General features: G+C 45.4%; 1 protein-coding gene across 25 annotated transcripts in view; it reads left to right on the plus strand.

Moving 5' to 3' along the window:
• Positions 1–26441, plus strand: part of MSH4 (mutS homolog 4) — a 77567-nt gene that overhangs the window by 27476 nt on the left and 23650 nt on the right. For 21 of the 25 annotated variants that reach the window (XM_085868000.1, XM_085867988.1, XM_085867980.1 and 18 more), the window contains 10 exons: positions 3630–3779; positions 7432–7551; positions 10484–10633; positions 10821–10931; positions 14562–14725; positions 17461–17571; positions 19901–20016; positions 21904–22077; positions 24375–24544; positions 24754–24821. In XM_085868000.1, the coding sequence (XP_085724126.1) occupies positions 3630–3779; positions 7432–7551; positions 10484–10633; positions 10821–10931; positions 14562–14725; positions 17461–17571; positions 19901–20016; positions 21904–22077; positions 24375–24544; positions 24754–24821 (1334 nt within the window). The remainder of the gene's footprint in view (positions 1–3629; positions 3780–7431; positions 7552–10483; positions 10634–10820; positions 10932–14561; positions 14726–17460; positions 17572–19900; positions 20017–21903; positions 22078–24374; positions 24545–24753; positions 24822–26441) is intronic. The other 4 variants (XM_085867977.1, XM_085867991.1, XM_085867987.1 and 1 more) reach the window with 4 other exon arrangements.

A 26441-nucleotide genomic window follows, 5' to 3' on the forward strand; every position in this document is an offset into this window, starting at 1 on the left:
TCTCGGGCGCGGTCGGCTCATCCGTGGCCTGCTCTCATTGGGCGGACCGTGTGTCGCGGCTCCGCCTTCTTGCAAAGGACCACCCCGGCTCTGATCTGCTCGTCGCCCATTGGCCGCAAAATGACGAATAGCCTTATTTGGCGCCAGGCCAGAACAAAGCGCTTTGTGAGCGCGCGAACAGCGCGGACAATGCCACGAGCAGAGTGTTGTTGTTGGCGTTGTTGATGTAAAAATCCTCGCTATAAAATAATCGGAAGCACACACATGTAATTCCCATGAGACAGAAGGGGATGGATTCTAACTGTACACATACTTATCGACATAACTAACCTTGGGACCTGAATGTTGAGTGCTCATGGCTTCCAGATTCGCAACAGTATGTCGTGTGTGCGAGATGAGGATTTTTATCTGAAGTGGATCACAAAGTTTTTAACATAACAGTAATTCGAAAACACTTTGAAAAGTTCCTGAGAGAAGGGGATGTCCCTCTGCACAACGAAAGAGTTAGAGAACTATCTCAGCTCGCTGAAAGACCTGAGATATTGGAGCTGCCCGTACTGCAGGCTCCCAACGATGTTGACTGGTGCAACGACCGCATAATTGGAGACGGGCATGTGCTACCCTGTCTCTTGACCAGTGCTGCCAGTGAATGGAATTTGAACCTTGCGTGTGTGCCGCCTGTGAACATAGCAGGCTTAATGATATATTTAATCGACGAGAAACATCTGCTCCCAAGTCGAACGGGGGGGGGGAGGGCAGAGGGGGGAAGGGGGGGAGGGAGGTTCTTTGTGCCCATGATCTGGCGAACATGCATGAAGAATTTTGTGGAGATCAGGTTAGCCCTGTTTTATTCAATGATTTTCAGATGTACACACACGCATGCAGAGCAGTACTCCATCAGGCTGCGGACGAAGGCTTTATATATGGTCAGGAGCTCAGGTGGGCCGAGGAAGGAATTTGATTTACAGTCCACGACTGGCTTTGGAGGCCAGGTTGGAAATGTGGCTTTCCCAGGAAAGATAATGGCAAATCGTGAAACCCAGAAGCTTGAATGAAAGGACTTCTTCCAGAGGATTGTTGAGAAAGAAGATGGGGGGGGGTTCCAGATGGTCCTTTCAGAGAGACATAGTGAGAGTATGAGATTTGTCAGGATTGAAAGACATGTTCCATGTGTTGGACCAGTTTGTGATTTTATCCAGATCTGCAGAGAGCGAAGAAGCTGCGGTCTGAGGGATGACAGATGGTACAGCAGAGGGTGGAGTCATCAGTAAAGAGATAAAGAGGATTTTCCTGAGAGTCAGAGAGATCATTGATGAAAACCAGAAAAAGAACAGGGCCCAGAACACTGGATTGAGGAACTCCAGCCTGGACAGGAAGAGGGGATGAGAGAACTCCATATATGGCCACAGGTTGGCTACGACAGGAGAGGAAGTCTGTGAGCCATGAGTGGAGATGGCCTTGGATACCATAGGGAGAGAGTTTGGTGAGCAGGGCACGGTGCCAGACCGTGTCAAAAGCACGGGATGTGGCTCTGATTTCAAGTCTGGCATTGAGGACCTCCATCCATTGTTGGGAGAGCAGAAGCAGCATATCCAGGGTAGAGTGATCTGGTCTGAAACCAAATTGATGATCGGAAATCAGGCCATTAGAGAAGAAGGATTTAATGTCTGAAGCAGTGATGGATTCCATAACCTTGCTGATGATTGGGAGAAGGCTGATTGGTCTGCAGTTGCAGGGATCTGTTTTTGCACCTTTTTTGTGCAGGGCAGTAATGTTTGCTGATTTTCAAACAGATGGCAGATGACTTTGAGAAAATGAGAGGGTGAATAGAACAGAGAGATGGTGAGCAAGAGCAGAGGAGCAGGTTTTTAGGACACGTGGGCTGATGCCGTTTGGGCCAGTTGCAGAATCTGAGTCGAGGTTTTGACAGCAAGCTCTCCACTTTGTCAGAGGCAAAGTCCACAGAGTCCAGGGGCGACTGGGTAAGGTGGGTACAGAAAGCGATGGGTTTCGGACACAATATTTAGATGCAAACCGAGTTTAAGCATTCATCCTTTTTATTTTGCGTGTGGTATCAGCAGTGAGGCCATTTGAGGTAAGGGAGGGGATGGAGGGGCAACAAACACCAGAAACATATTTGATGAGATGCCACCAGGATTTGGAGGAGGGAGAGAGGTTTGAGAGTTCAGACTTGAGATTAGAAAGATGTTGTTTTCTGGCTCTCCTGAGGGTAGATACACACTTGTTCCGAACTTTATGGAAGGAACTGAGATTTCCCTCAGTTGGGTTTGCTTTCCATGAGGCAAAGGCAAGTTGTTTCAGGACAACTGCCTCGCCACAAGCTTCAGTGAACCATGGGCGGGAGCAAGGAGGACAACTGAAGACGAGAGGGGATAAATCTGTGCATGAGGGAGATCAAGTTTCTTTGAAAAAATTCCCAGGACGAGTTGATGTTGGAGAAAGTAGTGATGGGACACCAGTCGAGAAGTTTGATGGCTGCTTGAAGACCCTGCCAGTGGACCTGAGTGAAATGCCACACTCGACGGCGCTGGAGTGGTTCTCTCATAACAACCAGAGAGATGTTTACTTTGACAAGCATGTGGTCAGATGAACCGATTGGAGCGGAGAAACAACAGCAGATATTGTCAGGGAAATTTGTCAAAATCAGATCCAGAAGAGATGGAGTACCATTGGTTGGGATCTCGGTCGGGAAGTTGACTGATTGAGTCAGTCCCAATGAGTCTCCGAAGTCTTTTGCTGAAGTGCCATGGCAGGCGAGAGAGGTACCCACACCCAGCAATTCCGTACAATTTGCCAAATTCATTCAACATACTGCTGAACGTGTATTTTTTTTGTACAAATACTCCTTTATCATTCTTCCAGGTGTCACATATCTGTTGCTGTTTCACTTTATATTTTTGTTTTATATTTCTTTGCAATCGTTGGGGCTGTATTCGTTGCTGTTTCGGTTTTATTTCTGACATCGTCGATTCGCACCTGTCTTGGGGGGTATTTTTGCTGGATGGTTTGGGGATTCCTTTTTCTGCTTGCTCTGTTCATGTTTGCTGACAAATTAAATTCGGTCGTCTGTTGAACTTTTCAAGTACTTTAGCCAATCCTGCAGTTGTCATTCTGTGCACTTGTTTGAGCTCCATCAGGCCGCGACGTCCTTCTCGTCTCGGCAGGTACATTCATTCTCGGGATACATTGGTTTTTAAAGAACATTTTGTGGATAGTGAGGAGTTTCCTTGTTTTCGGATCCAGTTTGTTGATTTTCCGCTTGTGACCCGTTTGTCGTTATTATTATTTTGATTTTTAAAATACATCGTCAAGGCTCATGGAAAAGCGAGAACACAGAAGTGATAAGGATGTAGCAGAGCAAAAGGAAAAACAGGAGAAGGGGAATATGCCAACAACAGAGCTGAGAGAGAAAATAGACGGAGACGGACAAACAAGGGATGCGGGTAACGATGAGGGATAAGGGAGAGAGAGCAAGGGTTGGACATCATGGATATAAGAAGCAACAGACCACGTTTAAATCCCAACACAGGCTGATTAAAGAGGGAATATGTCATGATGTTTGTAGCTCATGATGAACAAGTGCCTGACATTGATTTGCCTCTTTCCAGTCTCTCAAGCTCGTCATTCATCCCGTTCCCATGGTCCTCAACAAACCTCTTGGTCAAATTCAGCGTCAGACATGGCAGACCCGTGGAGTACCAAGGACATGTCCTCATTTCCTCCCACGATGCCCGGAAACAAACGTGTCCGAATGAAAGGTGAATGTTTACATGGTTTTCTCTTTACCACTGTCCAGGTGCAGCCGAGACGCCGATTGCATCAAAGCCTTTAAAATCCTGCGTGGTATTTTTTTTTAATTTTTTGCATACCAAGTCGAGGCTCGTGAAAGAACTAATACACATTTTGGAAGAAAAATAATTACATTCATCTATTCTCAATTAAATTCATTTGTTGCTGGGACTTAATAAATTCATTTTTTTGTCCTGCAGTCAAATTGGCTGTCAGTGAAGTTTCCCTTTTCCCGAGTCTTTTGACCTACATCGTGATAAATGAATATCTTACTGTGAAAAGGGTCTTACTCGCTGCATAGAAACAGGCTGAGGTTGTTGACATTGAAAACTTTTGCCATGAGTGTTTCATTCTCTCCTTCCCACCCAAAGTGGCCACGTATTGCAGTTCTGAGTTCTTTCGCCTTGTGCCTATCAGCTCATCCCATAGTTGAATTGCCAAATGTCTCACCCTCCCATTTTTTGGATGTCAAATAATTATAAGAGGGATTGCTTCGGGATTCTAGTTGGTGACGTTCATTTGAATGTTTCAGTGAATCATTGAATGTTCTTGCTCAGGATGCACAAAATTAAAGATTCTCCATTGTATGCTGATCGATCGATTGTGGAAATTGAGTCCACCACACACAGAAACATATTACAAGGCAGGTGACAAGAGGGGCGACAGAGGGAAGCACAAAATAGTGGGCGCACAAAGACAATATAGGATATCTGTGGAAGGGAGAGGGATGGGGTGGGGTACACAGTGTAAACCAGATGGTACTACAGGGACTTTGAGGAAGAAAAAAAGGGAATTTGAAGGAGGAAGTTTTGGTGTGGATGAACGGGGGTAGTAAAGATCAAGATTTTGGACAGGGGAAGACATGAGATGGTGGTGAACAGCTGTTTTGAAGACCTGGAGGGAGGAGTGGGATTGAAGAGAATGTCGGAGTTTGTTCCAGAGGCGGGAAAATAGAGGAATGAAAGAGTGAAGGTAAGCAGTGATTCTTGATTTTGGCAGTTTCAGCAGAAGGAGGTTTTTGGTGGACCTTGAGCGCCCTGTGGAAATATAGGGGGGCAGATTACAGACAAAGCCGGGGGGCAAGGCCGGAGAGGGGATGGTAGAAGACAGAAAGACCACCGACCTGCCTCTGATGAGAGAGTGAGAGACCCAAGGACTCATCTTCATCGCGGGAGATACCAATGTTCCTCAAAGCCTTGGTTTCCACAGCCTGAAGTCGAGCTCGGTGTGAGGCAAGAGCATCACCCCAGAGGGGGAGCACTACTCCATCAGACTGTGGATGAAAGCTTCGTAAGTGGTTGGAATCTCAGGTGTGTCAAGGAAAGACTTTCCACGACGTAGGATGCCCAGTCGGTGACTGGCTTTGGACGCCAGCTTGGACATGTGGCTTGTCCAGGAAATATCGTGGCAGATGGTGAGAACCAAAAGCTTGAATGAAAGGACTTTTTCAAAGGGATTGTTGAGAAAGTAGATGGGGGGATGGTGGGTGGGGGGGGGCTCCAGACGGCCCTTTTGGAGAGACAGAGTGAGAGTGAGATTTGTTAAGATTGAAAGACATATTTCAAGTGTTTGACCAGTTTTTGATTTTATCCAGATCTGGAGAGAGTGAAGAGGCTGCTGCTTGCCGATCAGAGGGATGAGAGATGGTACGGCAGAGGGTGGAGTCATCAGCAAAGAGATAAAGATGATTTTCCAGCGAGTCGGAGCTCAAGATCATTGACGAAAACCAGAAAAAAGGACAGGGCCAAGAACACTACCTTGAGGAACTCCAGCCTGGACAGGAAGAGGAGATGAGAGAATTACATTATCACCCACGCATTGACTGTGACAGGAGATTAAGTCAGTGAGCCATGAGTGGTGATTGCCTTGGATACAATAGGAAGAGAGTTGGGTGAGCAGTGCGGGATGCCACACCGTATCGAAAGCTTGCGATATATCGAGGGAGATGGCTCTCATCTCCTGTTTGGGATTTGGACCTCCATCCATTGTTGGGAAAGCAGAAGCAGCATATCCAGGATTGAGTGACCTGGTGTGAATCCAAATTGATGGTCGGAAATTTTAGGATTGTAAGCACCTTTCTTCAATTTTTTAGTGATATACTCGTTGTTTTCAGTATACCGGTGTATTCAGAATTTCAATATTGCATTTAAAATTGAAGAATTATATTGGTATAACCAGTGTATCAATATATCGCCAGACCCGACCTCTCTACCACCCCTCTCCCTCTTTCTCTACCACCCTTCGCCCTCTCTCTCTACCACCCTTCGCCCTCTCTCTCTCTACCACCCCTCTCCCTCTCTCTACCACCCCTCTCCCTCTCTCTCTACCACCCTCTCCCTCTCTCTCCCACCCCTCTCCCTCGCTCTCACACCCCTCTCCCTCTCTCCCACCCCTCCCTCTCTCCCACCCCTCTTCCTCGCTCTGCCACCCCTCTCCCTCTCTCTAGCACCCTTCGCCCTCTCTCTCTCTACCACCCCTCGCCTTCTCTCTCCCACCCCTCTCCCTCGCTCTCCCACCCCTCTCCCTCTCTCTACCACCCTTTGCCCTCTCTCTCTACCACCCCTCGCCTTCTCTCTCTACCACTCCTCTCCCTCTCTACCCCCCCTCTCCCTCTCTCCAACACCCCTCTCCCTCCCTCTCTCTCCCACCTCTCTCCCTCTCCCCCATACCTCTCCTCCCCTTTCCTCTCCCCTTCCACTCTCTCCATCTCCCACCCCTCCCCTTCCCCTCACCCCCACTCTCCCCCTCTATTAAGGACTGAAGGTTTGCGGCTTCCCCAGTGTTGCATGTACGAATCAGATTCGGAGTAAGGCGACCGGAGAGGTGCATAGGTCGCTGCATGTGCGAGCATTCATGCACGAAGGCCTTTGCCAGTTGGATAGCGTGGGTTCTGATGTTCCCGCCTGGTTTTATGTAGAACCCAGATGTTAAAAAGAAAGTGTTTCTGTTTGGGAAGGTTTTATCACCCTTTACCTCCCCTCCCCTCACACTGCCTTCCATTCCCCACACCTCACACCGCATTACCTTCCCCTCATGCTGCCTTCCCTTTCCATCACACTGCCTTCCCTCTCCTCCCCTCACACTTACCTCCTCCCAAACCCCCTCCCCTCACCACCATGGACATCTCCAGCCGATGTGTGCGTGCCGTGTTTACGTGTTTTAACGTAACGTTCCATTTTGTTCAATCCTGTACTCCCCCCCCCACCCCCGCCTGATCGACAAGTTTCCCCCTCAAGTCCCCCTCCCTCCTTTCTCCCTCCTCTCTCTTCTCTCTCCCCCTACTCCACTTCTCTCCCTCCTCACACTCTCCTCCCTCCTGTTCCTCTTTCCCTCCCTCTCCCTGCCCCTCCATCCTCTTTCTCTCCCTGCCCTCCCTCCTCTCTCCCCCTCCCCACCCCTCCCTTAATGCTCCTGTCAGTGAAATGACGGGTTGCATTTGCGAGTAAAAAATAAAGAAAAACGACCAGTTCCCCATCAAGATTAATATTTACAAACACCATCCTTCCCTTCCCAAAATGCAAATGTCATTCCAACATGTGTGTCTCACTCTGGGGTGAGTACCGTACATATCACGAGGGTATCCAGAGGGTTTCATGATGTGGGTTGATATCTTGTCTGCAGGATTATCTTGGGCTGATCGAAGTTCTTCTGCAAGCAAGAGGTGTTCTTCAGTTCCTTTACCTTTTTCAACCAAAGCAATGAAGACCCCAATATTCTCCTCAAACACTGAACCATCGTCTGGTTCGTTCAGGGAATTCTGAGCAATGTTTTTCATTCAAATCATTCAATGTTCATTTGAAATGTTTTACACGATCTTGCTGTTTTCCAGGTGTTAAGACCGTAAAGAGGAATTCAAAAACATTTCTTAACCAAAGAGTTCCTCAAACACCTTACCCCACACACACCCTTGAGAAACAAGGACATAGGAAAGCTTTTCAACTGTTGCTTTGTCTTTTGAACCAAACAGACCGCGCTCGGTGTGGCCGTATTGGTCTGAATGCGGAATCTCTGTGATGTCACAGTTACTCTGCCCCTCAGTGTAAATATTTTTCCAAGTCCTGCAAAACGGAAGGTTTTTGAAAGTACCAAAGAAGGCGATTTGTTTTGTCCAGTCTTCAATTATCTATCTATAATTCCAGCAGTGTGTGTGTGTGTGTGTGTGTGTGTGTGTGTGTGTGTGTGTGTGTGTGTGTGTGTGTGTGTGTGTGTGTGTGACCGCTGCTTCTCGACAACCACTGGTCTGATCTAATTGAAACTTGCCAGGTATATTGCTGGGGACCTGAGTATGTGCCTTTTCAAGGTTTGATATTAATCGGACAAGTGCTTCGCAAGTTATGGCCATTTATTTAGCAACCAATGACAGGACACGTTGCTACGTAGGCGTGGCCGATGGGGAAGAGATCCTCAGCCACGTACCCCATTACGGGTTACAACATACGGACTGACGGATAGTGATGTTTTGGTACGGCCACACACGTACGGCCACGCAAGAGTGAAGGAACGTCCTGTGTGGTTGTTGAGGGAGGTAAACTTGATTTTAATTTGGATTTTAATTAACTCTGTGTGTGTGTTAGTATCACAGCAGTTGTTACTTCAATGAAAGCGATAATTCGTGGAATGCATGTGAACATTCCGTACGGGCACGCACCACTTCCGGTTAGTGATGACTTACTGTATTCTAATAATTTCTCGATTTCTTATGCGCATTTATAGAGAAACACAATGCCCCAATCCAGTCGTCGTTTTCGAGAGTGAAGGAACTGTGTGGTTGTTTGAAAGTAATTTTTAGTTGCTGGCTCTGAGAGAGCTCCGCGTTGTTCTTCTTCTTCTTGTTCTTCTTGTTGTTGTTGTTGTTCTTCTTCTTCTTCTTCTTCTTCTTCTTCTTCTTCTTCTTCTTCTTCTTCTTCTTGTTCTTCTTGTTCTTGTTCTTCTTCTTCTTCTTCTTCTTCTTCTTCTTCTTCTTCTTCTTCTTCTTCTTGTGAAGACAAAACCTTCAGGACTCGGCTCTTTTATATACAGCATCCGGATCTCCTTAAATACTAAACACCTGTACACATCCTCGCATTGAGGGTGCCTTTTGAGAGCGTCTATCATGAACTTTTAAATATATTCGGACATTTGCTTTAAAGTTTCGAAAAGTTCACGTTACTATTTTAAGATTATTCCATTTAATGTGTTGTAATTTCGTAAATACACGATTTTCTCATCATGAACAGGGGCCTCCATGACGGGTCTCGCAATTGGCTCCATCAAGGCACGTGACGAAATATCGGAAGTTGTTGTTATTGCCTTTAGGACGCGGCTCTTGGACACATTTGTCCTTGTTTTTTTTGGTTTGCCCGTACGGGCACGCACGTATGGGCACGTACTAGTCTATCGATAATTCCAGCAATCTCTGTCTGTCTGTCTGTCTGTCTGTCTGTCTGTGACCGCTGTTTCTCGACAACCACAGGTCCAATCTAATTGAAACTTGCCAGGTATATTGCTGGGGCCCTGTGGATGTGCCTTTTCAAGGTTTGATATTAATTAGACAAGTGGTTCCCAAGTTATGGCCATTTATTTACCAAACCAATGACAGGACACGGTGCTATGACGTCACAATTCTTCTTTTTTGCACGTATGGCCACGCACGTACGGGCACGCAAGAGCGAAGGAACGGCCTGGTTGTTGTTGTTTCGAAGGTGTGGTTGTTGTTCCTGGCATGCGGTTTGAAAGTTGTTTTTTTTTGCACGTGCAGCCACGCACGTACGGCCACGCACGTACGGGCACGCACTAGTATAATTCAATAAAAAATAAATAATTTGAAGGCTGTGGAAAAACCAAACAAATGTTTTTTTTTCGGAGGTTTACCACCATTGATGCACCGTCTTTTACACCACCTCAATGAACTCGTTATTCGTGCCTGTTGTTTGTGTCCTTTATGGCGTCCCGAAAAACAAGTCGTTTCCTGTTTGGAATGATTTTAAATTTTGTTTGATTGGCAGGAAGACAGACTATTAACCTACTCCTCTGAGCGCCATTGGGACGAGATTCCTTCCAACTTGTCGAATGCAGAGTCGACGTCCTGCTGAACTGCGGGTTTGTTTTCCGATTCCTGTTCCGATTCGTACTCGAAATGTAGCATTGAATTGAAATTCATTTGTTCCTCGATCATAGACTGCGTCTGCACACCGACGCACAGACAGACAAAGTGAATCACCTGCTTAACCCCGCTGTTCGCTTCACATGCGTGGGGTATTAACCTTGATTCATCAGAGGAGCTCAAACAGACATATAGTGTAGGCTTCAGTGAGGAGATTGAACATCATTCATTCCTTTCTTCCTAATTAAATTGTTCATCCTCACCTCCATCCTAGTTGAGCTCAACTTTTCTTAGCCATTCCAGCGATGCCCAATCTGTCCAACACCTCTGTTTTTATATCTCCATCCTCCTTTAGCATTCTCCCAGTTGTCGGTGTACATCTTATTTTCATTTGTGACATCTTCTGTTTGCAACTGCCCTTGGATATTTTTGCAATGTGGGCTGGCGATTCCTTTTTCCGGGTTGCTGTGTTCCTGTTTGTGTACAAATTCGATTCAGTGGTTTTCAAATGACAAATTCAAACAGGACATATTTCATGATGTTTGTTGCTCATGATGAACAAGTGCCTGGCATTGATTTGTTTCTTTACAGCCTCTCAAGCTCGGAGTTCATCCCGTTCCCATGGTCCTCAACAAGCCAATCGGTCAATTTCAGCGTCAGACATGGCAGACCCATGGAGTACCAAGGACATGTTCGCATCACCTCCCGCGACGTCCAGCAACGGACGTGTCCGTGCGACAGGTGAATGTTTACTTGAAAGAAAAACACAGAACAGTTGCCAATCAAGATTAATATTTACAAACACCATCCTTCCTTTCCCAAAATTTAAATATCATTCCAACATGTGTGTCTCACTCTGGGGTGAGTACCCGACATATCACGAGGGTATCCAGGGGTTTCATGATGTGGGTTGATATCTTGTCTGCAGGATCATCTTGGGCTGATCGAAGTTCTTCTGCAAGCAAGAGTTGTCCTTTACCTTTTTCAACCAAAGCAACGAAGACCTCAAGATGCCCCTCAAATACTGAACCATCTTCTGGTACTTTCAGTTGATTCTGAGCAATGTGTTTCACTCAATCCACTTAATGTACATTTGAAATGTTTTCACGATCGTGCTGTGTTCCAGGTGTTAAGACCAAAGAATATTTCAAAAACATTTCTTAACTGGAGAGTGAATCGAACACCTTACCCCTCACACACCTTTGACCGCGCTCGGTGTCGCCGTACTGGTCTGAATGCGGTACTCCGTGATCTCACAGTTACTCTGCCCCTCAGTGTAAATATTTTCCCAAGTACAGTGCTGCAAAACGGAAGGTTTTTGAAAGTATCAATAAGGCGATTTGTGTTCTCCAGTGTTCAACTATATAATTCAGTTGAAATAAAATAAACATTTTTTCAGGTTGTCGGAAAAAAAATCAACCTTGATTCATTAAAGGAGCTCAAACAGACAAACAGGCTTCAGTGAGGAGATTGAACATCATTCATTCCTTTCCTCCTCATTTATTTGTTCACCCTTACCGATGCAGCTTGCCTGAAAAGTAAAAATGTAAGAAAATATTCAGCAGACGCGGTGGCGTAATGGTTAGAGTCCGGAAGGTCACTGGTTATGGTTAGAGTCTGGCTGAGATGGACTGGACACTTGGTGTGGACGGGGGAAGAGAGAATGTCAAGGAGAGCAGATAGATGAAGGAGCAAGGATAGAGGAAAAGAGGTAGACTGCGGTTGAGATGGAAGGATTGTGTGAGGAGGGATATCCCGAAGGTCGAGGTGGTTGGAGAGTGGAGAGAGTTGGCTGAGGACAGAGGGAGGTGGAGGAGTATCGTAAATGCAGGGCAGAAGTATGCCATCGGACCTCACCACTTGTAAAGGGAAGAGGAGGATAACAACAATCGTCCGAAACTGGTTAACAGGTTAACCTGAAATGCATCTTCACGCCCCTCTTTTGTTCCGACAAATGGTTAACGCCCAAAACGTTAGCTTCTCCTCACATCGGTTAGCATACCTCAATCAATGTTTTGATGATTCCATCCAGCAGGATGGCCTACATTCTAGAGGTACGCGCACTCACATCTGACCTGTCTCGTTTGGGTTCCTATCTCGACCCAGCTGTAAACTCATCTCAGTGTTTCAATTGCAGGGAGAGGCATTGATGTGTGCTGTCTCTCAGATGGACGTTAAACAGGAGGGTGGGTAGGGGAAGGGAAGGCAGACATGCAGTGGAGCATTAATTACGATTCATACTGTTTCATCAAAATGATTCCGTGTAGAATAACAGTGAAGATGGAAACTAAATAATGTCTGAAATCCATTTTCTACCCGTCATACTATAAACATGGCTCAGAGATAGACACCGCCCGGACACGTCCAGAGACTAAACCCGCCGGACATAAACACCGCCCGGACGCATCCAGAGAGAAACATCTCACGGACGCGTCTGAAGCCAAGATGGCTGAAGACAAACACTGCTCGGACACATCCAGACACAAACTCCTGTCCGGACATTAACACTGCCTGGACACGTCTGGAGACAAACACCGCCCAGATATAACCACCATCCAGATATATCCAGAAACACAGACAGACAGAGAGAGGAGAGGAGGGAGTGAGAGGTGTGGGAGGAGGATGCTGCACTGTATTGGGAGGGGGTAGAGCAAGGACGGGCCAAAGAGAGAGGGTGGGGAAGGACATTTATATCGACGTTTCAGGGATATGTTCACAAACATTAATCTTTATCACCAGGTGCGTGTGACGGGTCAAAAAAAATTGGCTCGGTAATTTAGAAAACACGTTGATACGGAAAACGGATCAGAAATCGGGTGTTATTTCACAACAACTCGCTCAGGGTGACGAAGCATGAACCACTTGCCCTGAATGAAGTGGTACGGCAAAAGTGAGTGAGTGAGAACGATTCACTCAGAATGACGTAGAGCAGTTCCGCTATCGACATTGGGTGCTCGGCAAATGGCTTTGGCGCTCAAGTACTCCAATTAAATGCTGGTAAGACTGTTGCTGAATACCAAATAGGATCCCTTAAAGTTTAATGCCGGTGTCCACCACGCACGCAGTGAATGAGATAAATGAATTCCTTCAAATCATGACTTTATCCACAAAAGAGTTGCTGCTTAATGCAGAACAACCCTGGAGACATCGCAAAGTTCAATCACCCGTGAAAGATACATTGCAGAAAATCCACCATGTTGCCTGCTGGTCTGTGCGCGCGTCACGTGGTACATCGGTTGGGATCCGAGCAAACATTTAAAACTTTATTTTAAAACATCCGTTTTTCACCAGATTTGCTTTGATTCCCTTTATAGCACCTCGCGAAACCTCCTAAGATATAGACACAGATCTGGCAGACACTATGGATAGGCAGTCCCTCTGGGGGACGGTGTGAGATCAAGCAGTGAATGCATTAAATCATTTCACTCAATGAAGCTGGTTAATTTTGGCACGTTCCTAAATTCTTTGTTCACTCAATATAATTCTCCAAACAGTAGAAAAAGATAAGTTAAATGCTTTGGAAATTTCATATTTTCTTGTGTATGTGTGGAGAAGGAGGTCGCATGCATGACCTTGCTTGCTCAAAGTAAATAGGTATATCGGCTTAGTTATAAGACTCGTTTATTTATTTAAATTTTCAGACTTCGCTCCAGATTTTGAGGCTTATTTAGTCCGGACGCTATCCGATCCTCAAAACGAAATAATATTTCGATGATATACTTTAATTAGTACGTGAGAGTACATCGTGGAAAAATCGCATCATATAATGCATGAAATCGCTCCAAGCTCCTGATTTGAAAACGATCGGACTTACAAAAGCGATGCATACAGCGATCCGTAGTGATTCTGAACAGGCATTCGACAATATGAGTGAGAAAAGTGCAGGAAAAAAAATTATCATTGAGAAATCGTTGCGGTCTGTTCCAAATCAAGGAATGTTTGAGCAGGCCAAAAAACAGGGTGGCTTCAGACCCCAGCGTGGTTACCTTGGATACACCTTAAGACCCCATGGAGAGCAGTGCCGAGGATGCGCCTGATAAAGGATATAATTAAATAAAGCCGTTAATTATCTTCAAAAGGGATGTTTTAATTAACCTACACACCCAATTTTCACTCATACACTTCCTTGGAGATTTCTTGGTATGCATGTAAAGTTTCAGGTTGCGAGGTTTCATGGTTTTGAAGTTATGGAGGAGGCACATTGCACTGACACACATTGACATTTGTTAGTATCGATATAATTTCTCAAATTTATAGCAAACACGTATAATTTCTTGTGTGTCGGTTTCTTTACATGTCTCTTAACATTGACACAACGATTTCAGCACATTCGTTTCAGATTACATTCTTTAGATCTTCCGTGGTATGTGGTCTCGTGGTACAAAACCACTGATTTAAGGTGTTCCCAAATAAAAGCCGAGTGGTGTTAAATCAGGACTATGTTGGGGGCCATTCTATCGATCCACAACGTCCTCGCCACCTGAAAGGCATCGTCTCAAAAAAATTAATCAACATATATTTCTTATGATTCCAGAGTTTTGAAACACCCTGAGCATTACATTTCAGAAACCTGCAGTTGTTCTGGTGTACAGGTGTGTTTTTCGTGACTGTCATGATTCCCTTCCCTGCACTCGCAATACTCATGATATTTTTGTTTTGTATTACTCAGCAGTGATATCATCTGCAAGGCCCTCCACTGCAGCTCGCTCGGTTTTGACTGTCCTTGTGGAAGGCCGCGGGGTTACAAGAGGCCAAATTGGAATGGCTTCTGTTGGTTTGCGAAGCTCCACCCTGGAACTATTTCAGTTCACTGACAACCGGTCCTACATTCAGGTATTATATAATATCACCTGAAGCAAATTTTTCAGATAATATTTAAATAGCTTGCAACTTGAGGATTGCAAGTTTCATACCAACAAATGTTTCGCCATCAAGTATCCAATGCACCACTGCAAAGTAATTACCCTGCGGACGTGAAGCGAAAAGTGGGGTTCAGCAATTGGTTCGGGTCTGTGAGTCTTATCAGTTTAAGATCGAGAAAGAACTGATTTAAATTCAATGTTATATTTTATACATGAATCGGAACATGAATAGGAAGACAAGTCTTTCGTTTGAACTTACTTTGGCTTTCAATTCATCTGGATCTGGATCGCACATGCGCAGAGAGGAGTGAGATAATATTTGTACTCTGTCTGCCTGGCAGTAAAATAAAATAAAAAATCATTCCAAACATGAAACTTACTGTTTTAAGGACGTTACAAATGACACAAACAACAGGCACGAGGAACTAATGTAACGGTTGGAGAGGGTGATGTAATAGACACTGAGTAAAACGGTGGTAAAAACCAGAATTTATACATTTACCTCGTTGAAATAATTATTTTATTAAAATTGGAGTACCGTCCTGTCATACTTGAACACGTGTGGGGTATCGTGTTCGAGTAACTTTCGAGTTTATGATTATTTTTAGGTCATCTCATCTCGATTCTCGAAGAGATGAACTTATAAAATGGGTCGTGATGTCTGTCCGTCCGTCCGGTCATCTGTTAACCTTTTCCAATTTTTGTAACTCCTCCATTCTCACCCCTTGATTGTTCTGAAACTTGATGCCTGAATTGCAAGACAGCACCACGCACAATTGCTCTGGCTTCGATTTTTCGATTTCGTATCATGGGTTCGCTCAGTGGGGGGCGGGGGGGGTTACCCCCTGAAAATTTAGATCCATACTCGTCCCTTATTTACAAACCGATTACTCTGAAACTCGATGCAGCACTTCTACTCGATGATCCACAAGATCGTTTTGTCTTAGATTTTTCGATTTCAGGTCAGGGTGGCTCCCTGGTGCTTACCCCAAGTCAAAGCAAATCTGGTGAAAAAGTTAAAGGGACCCAATATGACATGCAGCGACAGCCTGGCCAACTGTTCCTGATCAACCATTTAATTGGAGTGTTTGCATGAGTGCTTAAGCCACTTGCTGAACGCCTTACAGTCGATAGCGGCACCGTGCTACATCATTCTGAGCGAATCGTTCACTCACTGCGGACACTTTTGCCCGCCACGTCATTCAGAGCGAGTGGTTCATGCTCCTTCACCCTGAGTGAGTGGTTTGTGCTCCGTCACCTTGAGCGAGTGGTTCATGCTCCCTCACCCTGAGCGAGTGGTTCATGCTCCTTCATCCTGAGTGAGTGGTTTGTGCTCCGTCACCTTGAGCGGGTGGTTCATGCTCCTTCACCCTGAGCGAGTGGTTCGTGCTCCATTACCCCGAGTTGTGAAATAACACCCAATTTCCAAGCCGTTTGCCGTAGTAACGTGTTTTCTAAATTACCGAGCCAAATCTTTTTTTCCACCGGCACACACAGCTGTTTATATCGATTAATGTTTGTGAACATATCCCTGAAACATCGAAATAAATGCAACGTTGGTTTTCGGTGAAAATGGTTTGTGAGTTGTTGCCGATATCAACCAAACGTGTGTGCGTGTGTGTGTGTGTGTGTGTGTGTGTGTGCGTGCGTGCATGCGTGTGTGTGTGTGTGTGTGTGTGTGTGCGTGTGTGTGTGTGTTTTCTTTCTCTTTCTCTCTCTCTCTCTCTCTCTCTCTCTCTCTCTCTCTCTCTCTCTCTCTCTCTCTCTCTCTCTCTCTCTCTCTCTCTCTCTCTCTCTCTCTCTCTCTCTCTCTCTCTCTCTCTCTCTCTCTCTCTCTCTCTCTCTCTCTCTCTCTCTCTCTCTCTCTCTCTCTCTCTCTCTATCTCTCTCTCTCTCGCTCTCTCTCTCATTGTTTATTCCATCCTTGCTCTACCCCCTTCCAATACACCCCAACTCCCACACCTCTCTCAGTCTCCCCTTCCCTCTCTCGGTCTCTGTACACATGCTGACGGTGTTTGTCTCCAGACGTTTCCGGGCAGGGTTTCTCTCCGGACGTGTCCAAGTGGTGTTTGTCTCCGGTCAGCTTGGCTCTAGATGCGTCCGGGCGGTGTTTGTCTCCGGACACGTCTGGGTGGGAATTAATGCTCCACCGCGCGTCTGCCCTCCCTTCCTTTCACCTCACACTGTCTTCCCTTCCCCCACCTCTCCTCGATCCCCCACCCCTCCTCGCTCCCCCTCCCTCCTCTCTCTCTTCTCTCCCTGCTCTCTCTCCCCCACCCCTCTCTCCCTTCCCCCACCCCTCTCTCCCTTCCCCCACCTCTTTTTCTCCTCCCCCCCTTTAGTACTCCTGTCAGCGAAGTGATGGGTGGTATTTGCTGGTGTTAAATAAGTGTGGTGTATAACACTTCTTCAATTACACTAAACTTCTGGAATTTTTTTTCTGAACGATCTTTAAAAGCATTATTTTATGAAAATTGAAGTGTGCATTTGAACACTGCATGGGGTATCGTGTTCCAATAACTCTCGTTTAAATGGTGATACGTTTTGCTGTGGAAAAGCAAAAGCAAAGAATCCTTTTAAAATATACCATAAAACATCCAAAATGTGTGAACATGAGCAAGACGAGATTTTCTGTTCGTAATGTCCAAAAGCTCTAAATATAATGAGTTTGCCGAACGACATTGATTTCACATCTCACACTTGCAGCTCATCACGAAGATCTGCGTGCTCAATTCAACGCAGATCTTTTTTCCGAATACGACGGCTAAAGATCACAACGCAACCCCTCTGCTTCAAATCGTCGCTGAGAAGTTCCCGGTGAGTTTTAAACTCGTGAAAACTCTCTCTTCAAAATGCTGGGACGCACTTTTTCGCTCCATCTTGGAAATACTCGGTGAGCTTGTTTCGTCGTGCCGGAGCTCACATTGCTCTTATCAAACACACACATGGAACGTGGTTTCTCAAACCTGAGAGGTTTTTCTCCCCCCTCGTTGATTCAAAGGACCATTTCCTGGTGATGTGACATCTTCAAACCGATTTTGTCCTTTCCCCTTTGTACGTCTGTTTATATGAGACCATCGCCTTCCAGCCGAAGGGTTAATTCCGTGTGGTGTCTACCTGGGGATTTACAGGTAGATAAGGAAATTCACTTGGCCATTCCGTGGTTTTTATGATGCCTCCGGTGGCATGAGGTTTTCGGGTTGTCCGTCTGTCCGTACGTACGTCCATGCGAATTTTCTCTGTTTTCTCCGCAACCCCTTATCCGATTGACACGAATTTTTTTTACCGTAGATGCGAGTACTCATGCAGATTTTTCAAATATTAATGATGTCAGAGGTCACGTGGGGTGGCAGCCGTGTTGGAAAAGCGTAAAAACGTTGGTCCTCTGTATCTCCTAAACCGCACCGTGGAAAAAAATTAAACCTGGCACCTGGAAACTACTCTCCATGGGGAATATGGGTGATTTGACGATGACGTCATCGGTGAAGTGGCGTCGCCGTCAAAATTTGACACGTGGAACGCTGCATTCGATCTGTATGAAAATTTGTGAGGTTCATCTCGGGATAGCTTGGTTGACAGAAATCTTTATGACGTCATCATTCATGTGGTTTGGCAGCCATATTGTGAAAAAAAGAGAAAAAAATCTTCTGCAGAACCGGATTTTTCTGTATTGTGCTCCATCCATTTTCCCTTCTATCCTGACAAGTGCTCCAGTCCCTGCTGATGAGAAGCATCCTCATAACCTGATGCTGCCATCACCATGCTTCACAGTAGGGATGGTGTTCTTTGAGTGATGTGCTGTTTTGGGTTTGTGCCAAACATAACGTTTTGCATTTAGGCCAAAACGTTCCATCTTGGTTTCGTCTGACCACAGAACTTTTTTCCACATGGCTTCAGAATCTCCAGTGTTTTTTTGCATACCTCAAATGGGACTCAAAGTGGGGTTTTTTTGAGTAATGGCTTCCTTCTTGCCACCGTACCGTACAGGCCAGACTTGTGGAATGCTTGGGATGTTGTTGGCACATGCACACAGTAACCAGTCTTTGCCATTAAGGCATTTAGCTCTTTCAACTTTGCCATTTGCCTCTTGGTATCCTCTCTGATCAGTCTCCTTGCTTGGTCATCCAGTTTGGAGGGACGGCCTGATCTAGGCAGGCTCTTCGTGGTACCGTATGCCTTCCACTTCTTAATGATTGTCCTGACTGTGCTCCAAGGGATATTCAAAGCCTTTAATATAGTTTTCTACCCATCTCCTGATATGTGCCTTTCCATAACTTTATCCTGGGGGTCTTTTGAAAGCTCCTTGGTGCTCGTGGTTAAGTCTTTGCTATGAAATGCACGACTCACCAGAGGAAACCTGCAGGAACAGCTGATTTTATTCTGAAATAATCAGAATCACTAAAATTTAACACAGGTGGAGGCCAATTAACTTGGTGTGTGATTTTTAATGTTATTGGTTACACCTAACCTAATTTACAATTGCTATTATAAGGGGAGGGGGGGGTGTGGACACTTATCCAATCAAGATATTCCAGTTTTATATTTTTAATTAATTTTCTGAAATTTGTAGAATTTGTTTTTGACTTGGAAGCTGTGGGTTACGATGTATAAATGAAGGTGGAAAAAGTCTGATTTATTATAATTTAATTCCAGGCTATATGGCAACAAAAGGTGAAAAAATGTAAAAGGGGTGTGGACCTTCTATAAGCAAGTGTGTGTGTGTGTGTGTGTGTGTGTGTGTGTGTGTGTGTGTGTGTGTGTGTGTGTGTGTGTGTGTGTGTGTGTGTGTGTGTGTGTGTGTTTTGTCTGGCTTCCTTCTTGGGACGACAGTGCAGTGATTGGTCTTTATTTTGATTCGACATCTATTGACTGCTTGAATTTATTGACCTTGACCATTTCGAACGACAGACCATTTAAACCTTTTCAGAGACTTGAGATCCCTTTGTTGTTGCTTCATTATACAGCCTGTGACTGCTGGTTGCATAATTTCTCTTGAAGCGTGACTGGCGGCTGATGCAGTGCCCATGTTGCCAGTAAGCTGGCACTGATTTTTCCAACTCGTGTAAACTATTTCAAATTATCCCCAAAGCTATATCTGTAACCATATGTACATGCAAAGGGTACTTTGTCTTTTTGATGATTGAAGGACACGAGGTTAACTGCTCTGGAAAGGAGATACTTCAATGAACATAATGGACTGGAGATGATTGAACAACTTTGCGTCCCTGAGTTCAACTCTGTTGTCATGGAAGTGCAAAAAAAGTAAGTTCTCAGAACAAAAACTTCAACGATTGCCTTATGCATGGGTCCTCATGGGATCATGAATAAGTCTTCTCCTTGGGTGGCAATTTTGGACCTCATGGACTCTCTGTTTTTAAGGAACCACGGAGACTGAAAGAAGTAAAGAATACGTGAAAGTGGCTTGACTCTGATTACGTCCACCACCGAGGGTGGACGATGTCATGTTTTCACCTCTGTCTGTTTGTTTTTGTCTGTTTGTCTGTTTGTTTGGCTGTGAGCAGGATATCTCAAAAACTTATGGACGGATTCGGACGAAATTTGGTTGACAGGTGGGGTGTTTGACAAGGATGAATTGATTCGATATTGGTGAAGATCCAGATCCGGAAACTGGAATTTTTAAAGTAATTTTTCTCCATCGAGAGATGGGGCCCAAAGCACGACATCTCAGAAAGTTACGGACGCGTTCTGACGAAACTTGGTGGACAGACTGGGTGTGTGATGAGGTTTTTCGATTTGATTCGATTTTGGTGAAGATCCGAATCCAGATCCAGATACAAGTTTTTTTTAAATTTAATTTTAGTGATGCTTCATAATTGAGAGGTGGGACCAAAATGATACGTCGTGCAATGTTTCAAAAAGTCGTTTACAAGTTTTGACAAAACGATGTGGATGAGTTGGTTGCGTGACACGAACAAGCTGATTCGATTTTTGATTAAGGTCCGGATTCAGATCCGACCTATCAGTGGGATACAAAACGTAAACTGTTCAGCCTGGCAGAAGTAGGCACTCAACCGAGTGCCGTTCTAGTTTTCTTTATAATATAAGATCGAGGCTCTTGAAGAGCGACCTGATGGAGGGTGTGAACTAACAATGGGGCCACAGTTGGACACTGTCAGCAAGGGAATGAACGAGCAGTAAGAGAGAGAGAGAGAGAGAGAGAGAGAGAGAGAGAGAGAGAAAGAGAGAGAGAGAGAGAGAGAGAGAGAGAGAGAGAGAGAGAGAGAGAGAGAGAGAGAGAGAGAGAGAGAGAGAGAGAGAGAGAGAGAGAGAGAGAGAGAGAGAGAGAGAGAGAGAGAGAGAGAGAGAGAGAGAGAGAGAGAGAGAGAGAGAGAGAGAGAGAGAGAGAGAGAGAGAGAGAGAGAGAGAGAGAGAGAGAGAGAGAGAGAGAGAGAGAGAGAGAGAGAGAGAGAGAGAGAGAGAGAGAGAGAGAGAGAGAGAGAGAGAGAGAGAGAGAGAGAGAGAGAGAGAGAGAGAGAGAGAGAGAGAGAGAGAGAGAGAGAGAGAGAGAGAGAGAGAGAGAGAGAGAGAGAGAGAGAGAGAGAGAGAGAGAGAGAGAGAGAGAGAGAGAGAGAGAGAGAGAGAGAGAGAGAGAGAGGAAACACAGTACATGAAAGTAAGAGGGTCAAGCTTGGCAGAGTCAGTGGAGGTAAAATAATTGAATGGGAGTTGACATGAGATGGTGGATGACAAGAGATGGCGGTGCACCTTCTGCTCGAAGTCCTTTAGGGAATAGTGGGTGAACAGCTGTGCTGTGGCCAGGCTAATAAGGGATATGTATCGTTACTGCGCGCACAAAACTTGCTTTTCTGCACGTGATTCTAAACAGCGGAGGGGCCGGCAAGCTGGGAAAAACAAATTCACATTTATTGCCACATCTGATGCAATTTTAATGCTCTCCCGGCGGCGAGGTGCTCCATTCGAAACTGTTTGAGAAATGTAGCTCTTTGATGCCTGGTGTCCATAATAAAAATTTGTGTTGGAGTCAAAGCCAGTGAAATTTATTAAATAAATCGCTCATCCCTTTCATTAGGCGGGGTATTGTTGAAAAAAAAAAGCAACAATGTGTTTTTCTCATGGCGGTTGAACGGCTTGACAATCTCCGCGTGACCAACGTTTTCTCTCCTCGAGGTACTACTGCCTGGCAGCTGCAGGAGCACTTCTCACGTACCTGGAGCGTGAGCGCAAAATCAAGTACGCCTCGGGCTCACTGAGAGTCTTTTTCAAAGGCACCGACAACACAGTCATGATCGACTCGTTTACCGCTCGAAACCTTGAACTGCACGTCAACGCACACAATCCCAGGTAATCCCAGGTTCACTTTGCTGCATCAGTTGTATGTTTGGACTCTGCGTTTCGGCTTATCAGACGGGAAGCTTGACGGCCTCACACTTATCAGTGTACGGACTGTACGAGATGAATTACTGCAGTCGCGCAGTTTTCTTTTTCTTCCGCACACTGCAGCGATACTCCATGCTGACACGTCGTGGGAGAGCAGGAAAAAAAATAATGTGATAAATTAATTTCTGGCCTTTTTCAAAACAAATACGGCCACGTGTTTTTTTAATGAACTTCAACATTCTGTTGCTTAAATAAACTAAAACTTGCTTTTAATTAAATAATCAAAACATAAACCCAATGAATCCTTTCTTTCCCCCACATTTCCTCTTCGTCACAGTGAGATGACAACTCAACCTTTTGAAACTTGCTTCACTGCACTTGCTTAGGTTATTGATATTCAACTCCTAAACATTACCCCTAACCCGAACTCGAACCTCCACCCTCATTCCTCAACCTTACTCTAACCCTGACCCCCAACCCTCACCCGAACTCGAACATCAACCCCGACCATCAGCCTCATGTTAGTTTTTATTATTACTTTTATTTCAAATCTTAATTATGACTGTTTTCTTTCCTCTGCCTGGGTTGTAATCAAAACGTACCTTTATTTCATGATAAATGACTCGTCGTTCAGTTTTTAAACGTACATGAACTCAGAAGTACTCTTGAAGGTTCAAAAAAAAAATTATTTGGGTGGTGTATAGGCAATAGACTGCTGCCTTTGTCGCTCCCAAAAATAACATCTATCACCTTATTTCTTCTGCATGAATTGCAGTCAAAATGTACCTTTCTTTCAAAATGGAAGATGTGTTGTTCAGTCTTCAAATGTACACTTCAAGCCTGAGGCCGATAAGTAACGACCACTGTTATCGATACGAAATGGATCGGAGGGGATGCTCATCATTTGAAGCCATTGTCCGCCATGTTTGTTCACCCATGAGTGCACGTCCGCTGGATCGGAAAGCAGCGAACACATGCGCCTCATGCAAGACATGCTCACTCAGCGTAGACACACACACATACACACACACACACACACACACACACACACATTGAAACACATTGTACCAAATCTCACATACACACATGTACAAGCCAGCAAATGACTCATCCAGAATTTTAGTCTGTAAATGATCTGAAAATGATAAATTTGATAAACACTATAAGAACGCTTTTTCCAAAACGGGAATTAAATAAGTTGGAATTAAATAAGTAAATTCTCATCGGACATGTTCAACGTGAAGCCACCGGGACCTCCTGTGCTGTGGGTGAAGCAACATGGTGGACGGCACACTTCCGGTTGCTTCAAGACCACTCGACCACCCAACGCATACCTGCCAACCTTTTTGGAATGAAAATCGGTAGATTTTTGCGCGATGCAGGGGCATGCCCCCCCCCCTGGAAATTTTTGAAAAAATAGTGCACTCTCCTGCATTTTAGACCACTTTATAGCCTCAATAAAATCAACTATTTACCATAGCAAAATCTGGCCTACTTGTCAAATTTATTATGTGCAACAAGTAACAGCTTCCAAAATAATTACTTTCCTTTCCGCGATGCCTTCATCCACGAATGTTCTTTTGTCCACTCGTCCTTGAAAACATTGTCGTACCGCAAAGAAGGCTTTTTATTTTCAGGCGTGTCTATTCTGATTGTTGTGAAAGCATCTGCGCAAAAAATGGCTTTGTTGTTGTCCACTCGACCGTGCGACGCTAGCGACACCAGACGGTTACGCGCGTCTGCTATCACTAAACTAAGGGCGGATAATCAGATTTAACGAGAGCAGACGCGTGTAACGGTGTCGACGCACGCACAGACGACGGAAAAACATCAACTTCAAGGTACTGTACAGTATCGTATTCTGTAACTCGGATTAAAAAAAAAAATTCCCTGAATTTTAAAAACCGGTAGATTAAGCATGTAAAATCGGTAGCCGGTAGAAAGCCTCGAAAATCGGGAGTCTACCGGCTAAATCGGTAGGGTTGGCAGGTATGCCAACGTTAGGCGACCTATCCAGTCCATGTCGAGATCGGTGGTGGCGACCAAAATGGCGGACACTGTGTGATTTGATATATTTCAGGTTTCAATTGTGGGTGGAGTCAGGGCAGTAAGCCAAGCTCCGCCCTAGACGGACAGAGTTGCAGAGCGACTGGTAGAGTGTATTGTAGTGAATATAATGTTTGTTCAAAGGGTGTTTGAAAATGTTAACGGCCTTGCCCTCAAAGTATCTAAACACCCATTTGTCGATGGTTTATTGTCAGCAATGCGTTATGCCTCTTTGGATTGCTGAACCACACGACAACGGCCGCGGGTCAAAGACTTTTACGTTCGAGCATTCTGGAGCCGCTCTTGGATTTGAAGGACATAAAGAAGCGCCTTGATGCCGTGGCAGAGCTACGAAACCAAAGAGACCTTGACAAGTTGCGAGCAAGTACGATTTCAGTTTTCCATAGTACTGAGCTTCGAACACATCGACAGAAGGTTAATGACCACTTGGTTTGTAATGTCATGAGGTAGTAATACCTCATCGACGTAGCATGGAGACAATTAGCGTGTGCACACCCAAAATGGGCGATAACGTTCGTAACCGGCTGTTGGTAACAGTACGCATCGTAATGACTGTGCATCCTTTCTACCCAGTGATATCAGAGTTTTCGGATGTCGGCAGTCTTGTCACCGCTCTCATTACGATTCCAACAACGGAAACAGTAAGTTCTATTGTGATCCCCTCCAGACGTCTTGTATTGTTTTCATGTGTCTGTCCAGTTTCCCTTGTTTATTAATGACACAGAACCCCTTGTGCTCAAGGTTCCCTCCAAGGCCTTAAGCATGTGATGCACCACCACCTCATGCTATCCCCCATTCTGACCTGCAATCTTTTTATAACCCCCATTAACCCTTCCTCACACAACCATTGACTTGCTGATTCCAGTGTTTCCTTCTCTCTCTCTCTCTCTCTCTCTCTCTCTCTCTCTCTCTCTCTCTCTCTCTCTCTCTCTCTCTCTCTCTCTCTCTCTCTCTCTCTCTCTCTCTCTCTCTCTCTCTCTCTCTCTCTCTCTCTCTCTCTCTCTCTCTCTCTCTCTCTCTCTCTCTCTCTCTCTCTCTCTCTCTCTCTCTCTCTCTCTCTCTCTCTCTCTCTCTCTCTCTCTCTCTCTCTCTCTCTCTCTCTCTCTCTCTCTCTCTCTCTCTCTCTCTCTCTCTCTCTCTCTCTCTCTCTCTCTCTCTCTCTCTCTCTCTCTCTCTCTCTCTCTCTCTCTCTCTCTCTCTCTCTCTCTCTCTCTCTCTCTCTCTCTCTCTCTCTCTCTCTCTCTCTCTCTCTCTCTCTCTCTCTCTCTCTCTCTCTCTCTCTCTCTCTCTCTCTCTCTCTCTCTCTCTCTCTCTCTCTCTCTCTCTCTCTCTCTCTCTCTCTCTCTCTCTCTCTCTCTCTCTCTCTCTCTCTGTCTATCTGTCTCTCTCTCTCTCTCTCTCTCTCTCTCTCTCTCTCTCTCTCTCTCTCTCTCTCTCTCTCTCTCTCTCTCTCTCTCTCTCTCTCTCTCTCTCCCTCCCTCCCTTCCTTTTATCCCTTTTCCTTTCCCTGATTGTGCCCAATTGTAGACCCGCCACTGTACCTTCACCTTCACTTTATAACTTTATATCCCTCCTTCCTCACATTGCTCACCATAAATCTTGATGTTGTAGATAATTTTTGAAGAAGAAGAAGAGCTCAATGAATGCACACTGATGATGCTGTGCGTTTTTTTTTTGTATACCTTGTCGAGGCTCGTATGAGAGCTAACACACAACGCACAGCAAGGGGGGCATGAGACAAGAGGGGAGGGAGTGGGAAGGATAAAACAGTGGGGAACAGACATTAGGCGATCTGTGGAAGGGAGAGGAATGGGAGGGGAACATGGGAAATAGAAGATGGACATTACAGGGACTTTCAGGAAGGAAAGCAGGGAATTTGAAGGAGGTGGGCTTGGGTGGATTATCGGGGGTAGAAAAGCTCGAGGATTTGGATGGGGGATGATAGGATGTGGTGGTGAACAGCTTGTTTGAAGGCCTGGAGGGAAGAATGGGAATGAATGGAGTGAGGGAGTTTATTCCAAAGGCGGGAAAAAAGAGGAATGAAAGAGTGAAGGTGAGCAGTGATTCGTGATTTTGGTAGTTTTACTAGAAGGGGGTTGTTGGCGGACCTTGAGCGCCCTGCGGAAATGTGGGGACAAATCGCAGAGAGAGAGAGCATGGGCGGAGGGCGAGGCTGGAGAGTTTGTTCTTACACCTTTATTCAGCCGTCGTATTATTGAACTTGGTCCTGGAGAACTTACCGTAACAGCAGTAATCGACAT

Source organism: Eptatretus burgeri, unplaced genomic scaffold, assembly GCF_056783735.1.
Source record: "Eptatretus burgeri isolate ZD-2024b unplaced genomic scaffold, Ebu_testis_v1 Ebu_testis_scaffold_3154, whole genome shotgun sequence".
NCBI lineage: Eukaryota > Metazoa > Chordata > Myxini > Myxiniformes > Myxinidae > Eptatretus > Eptatretus burgeri.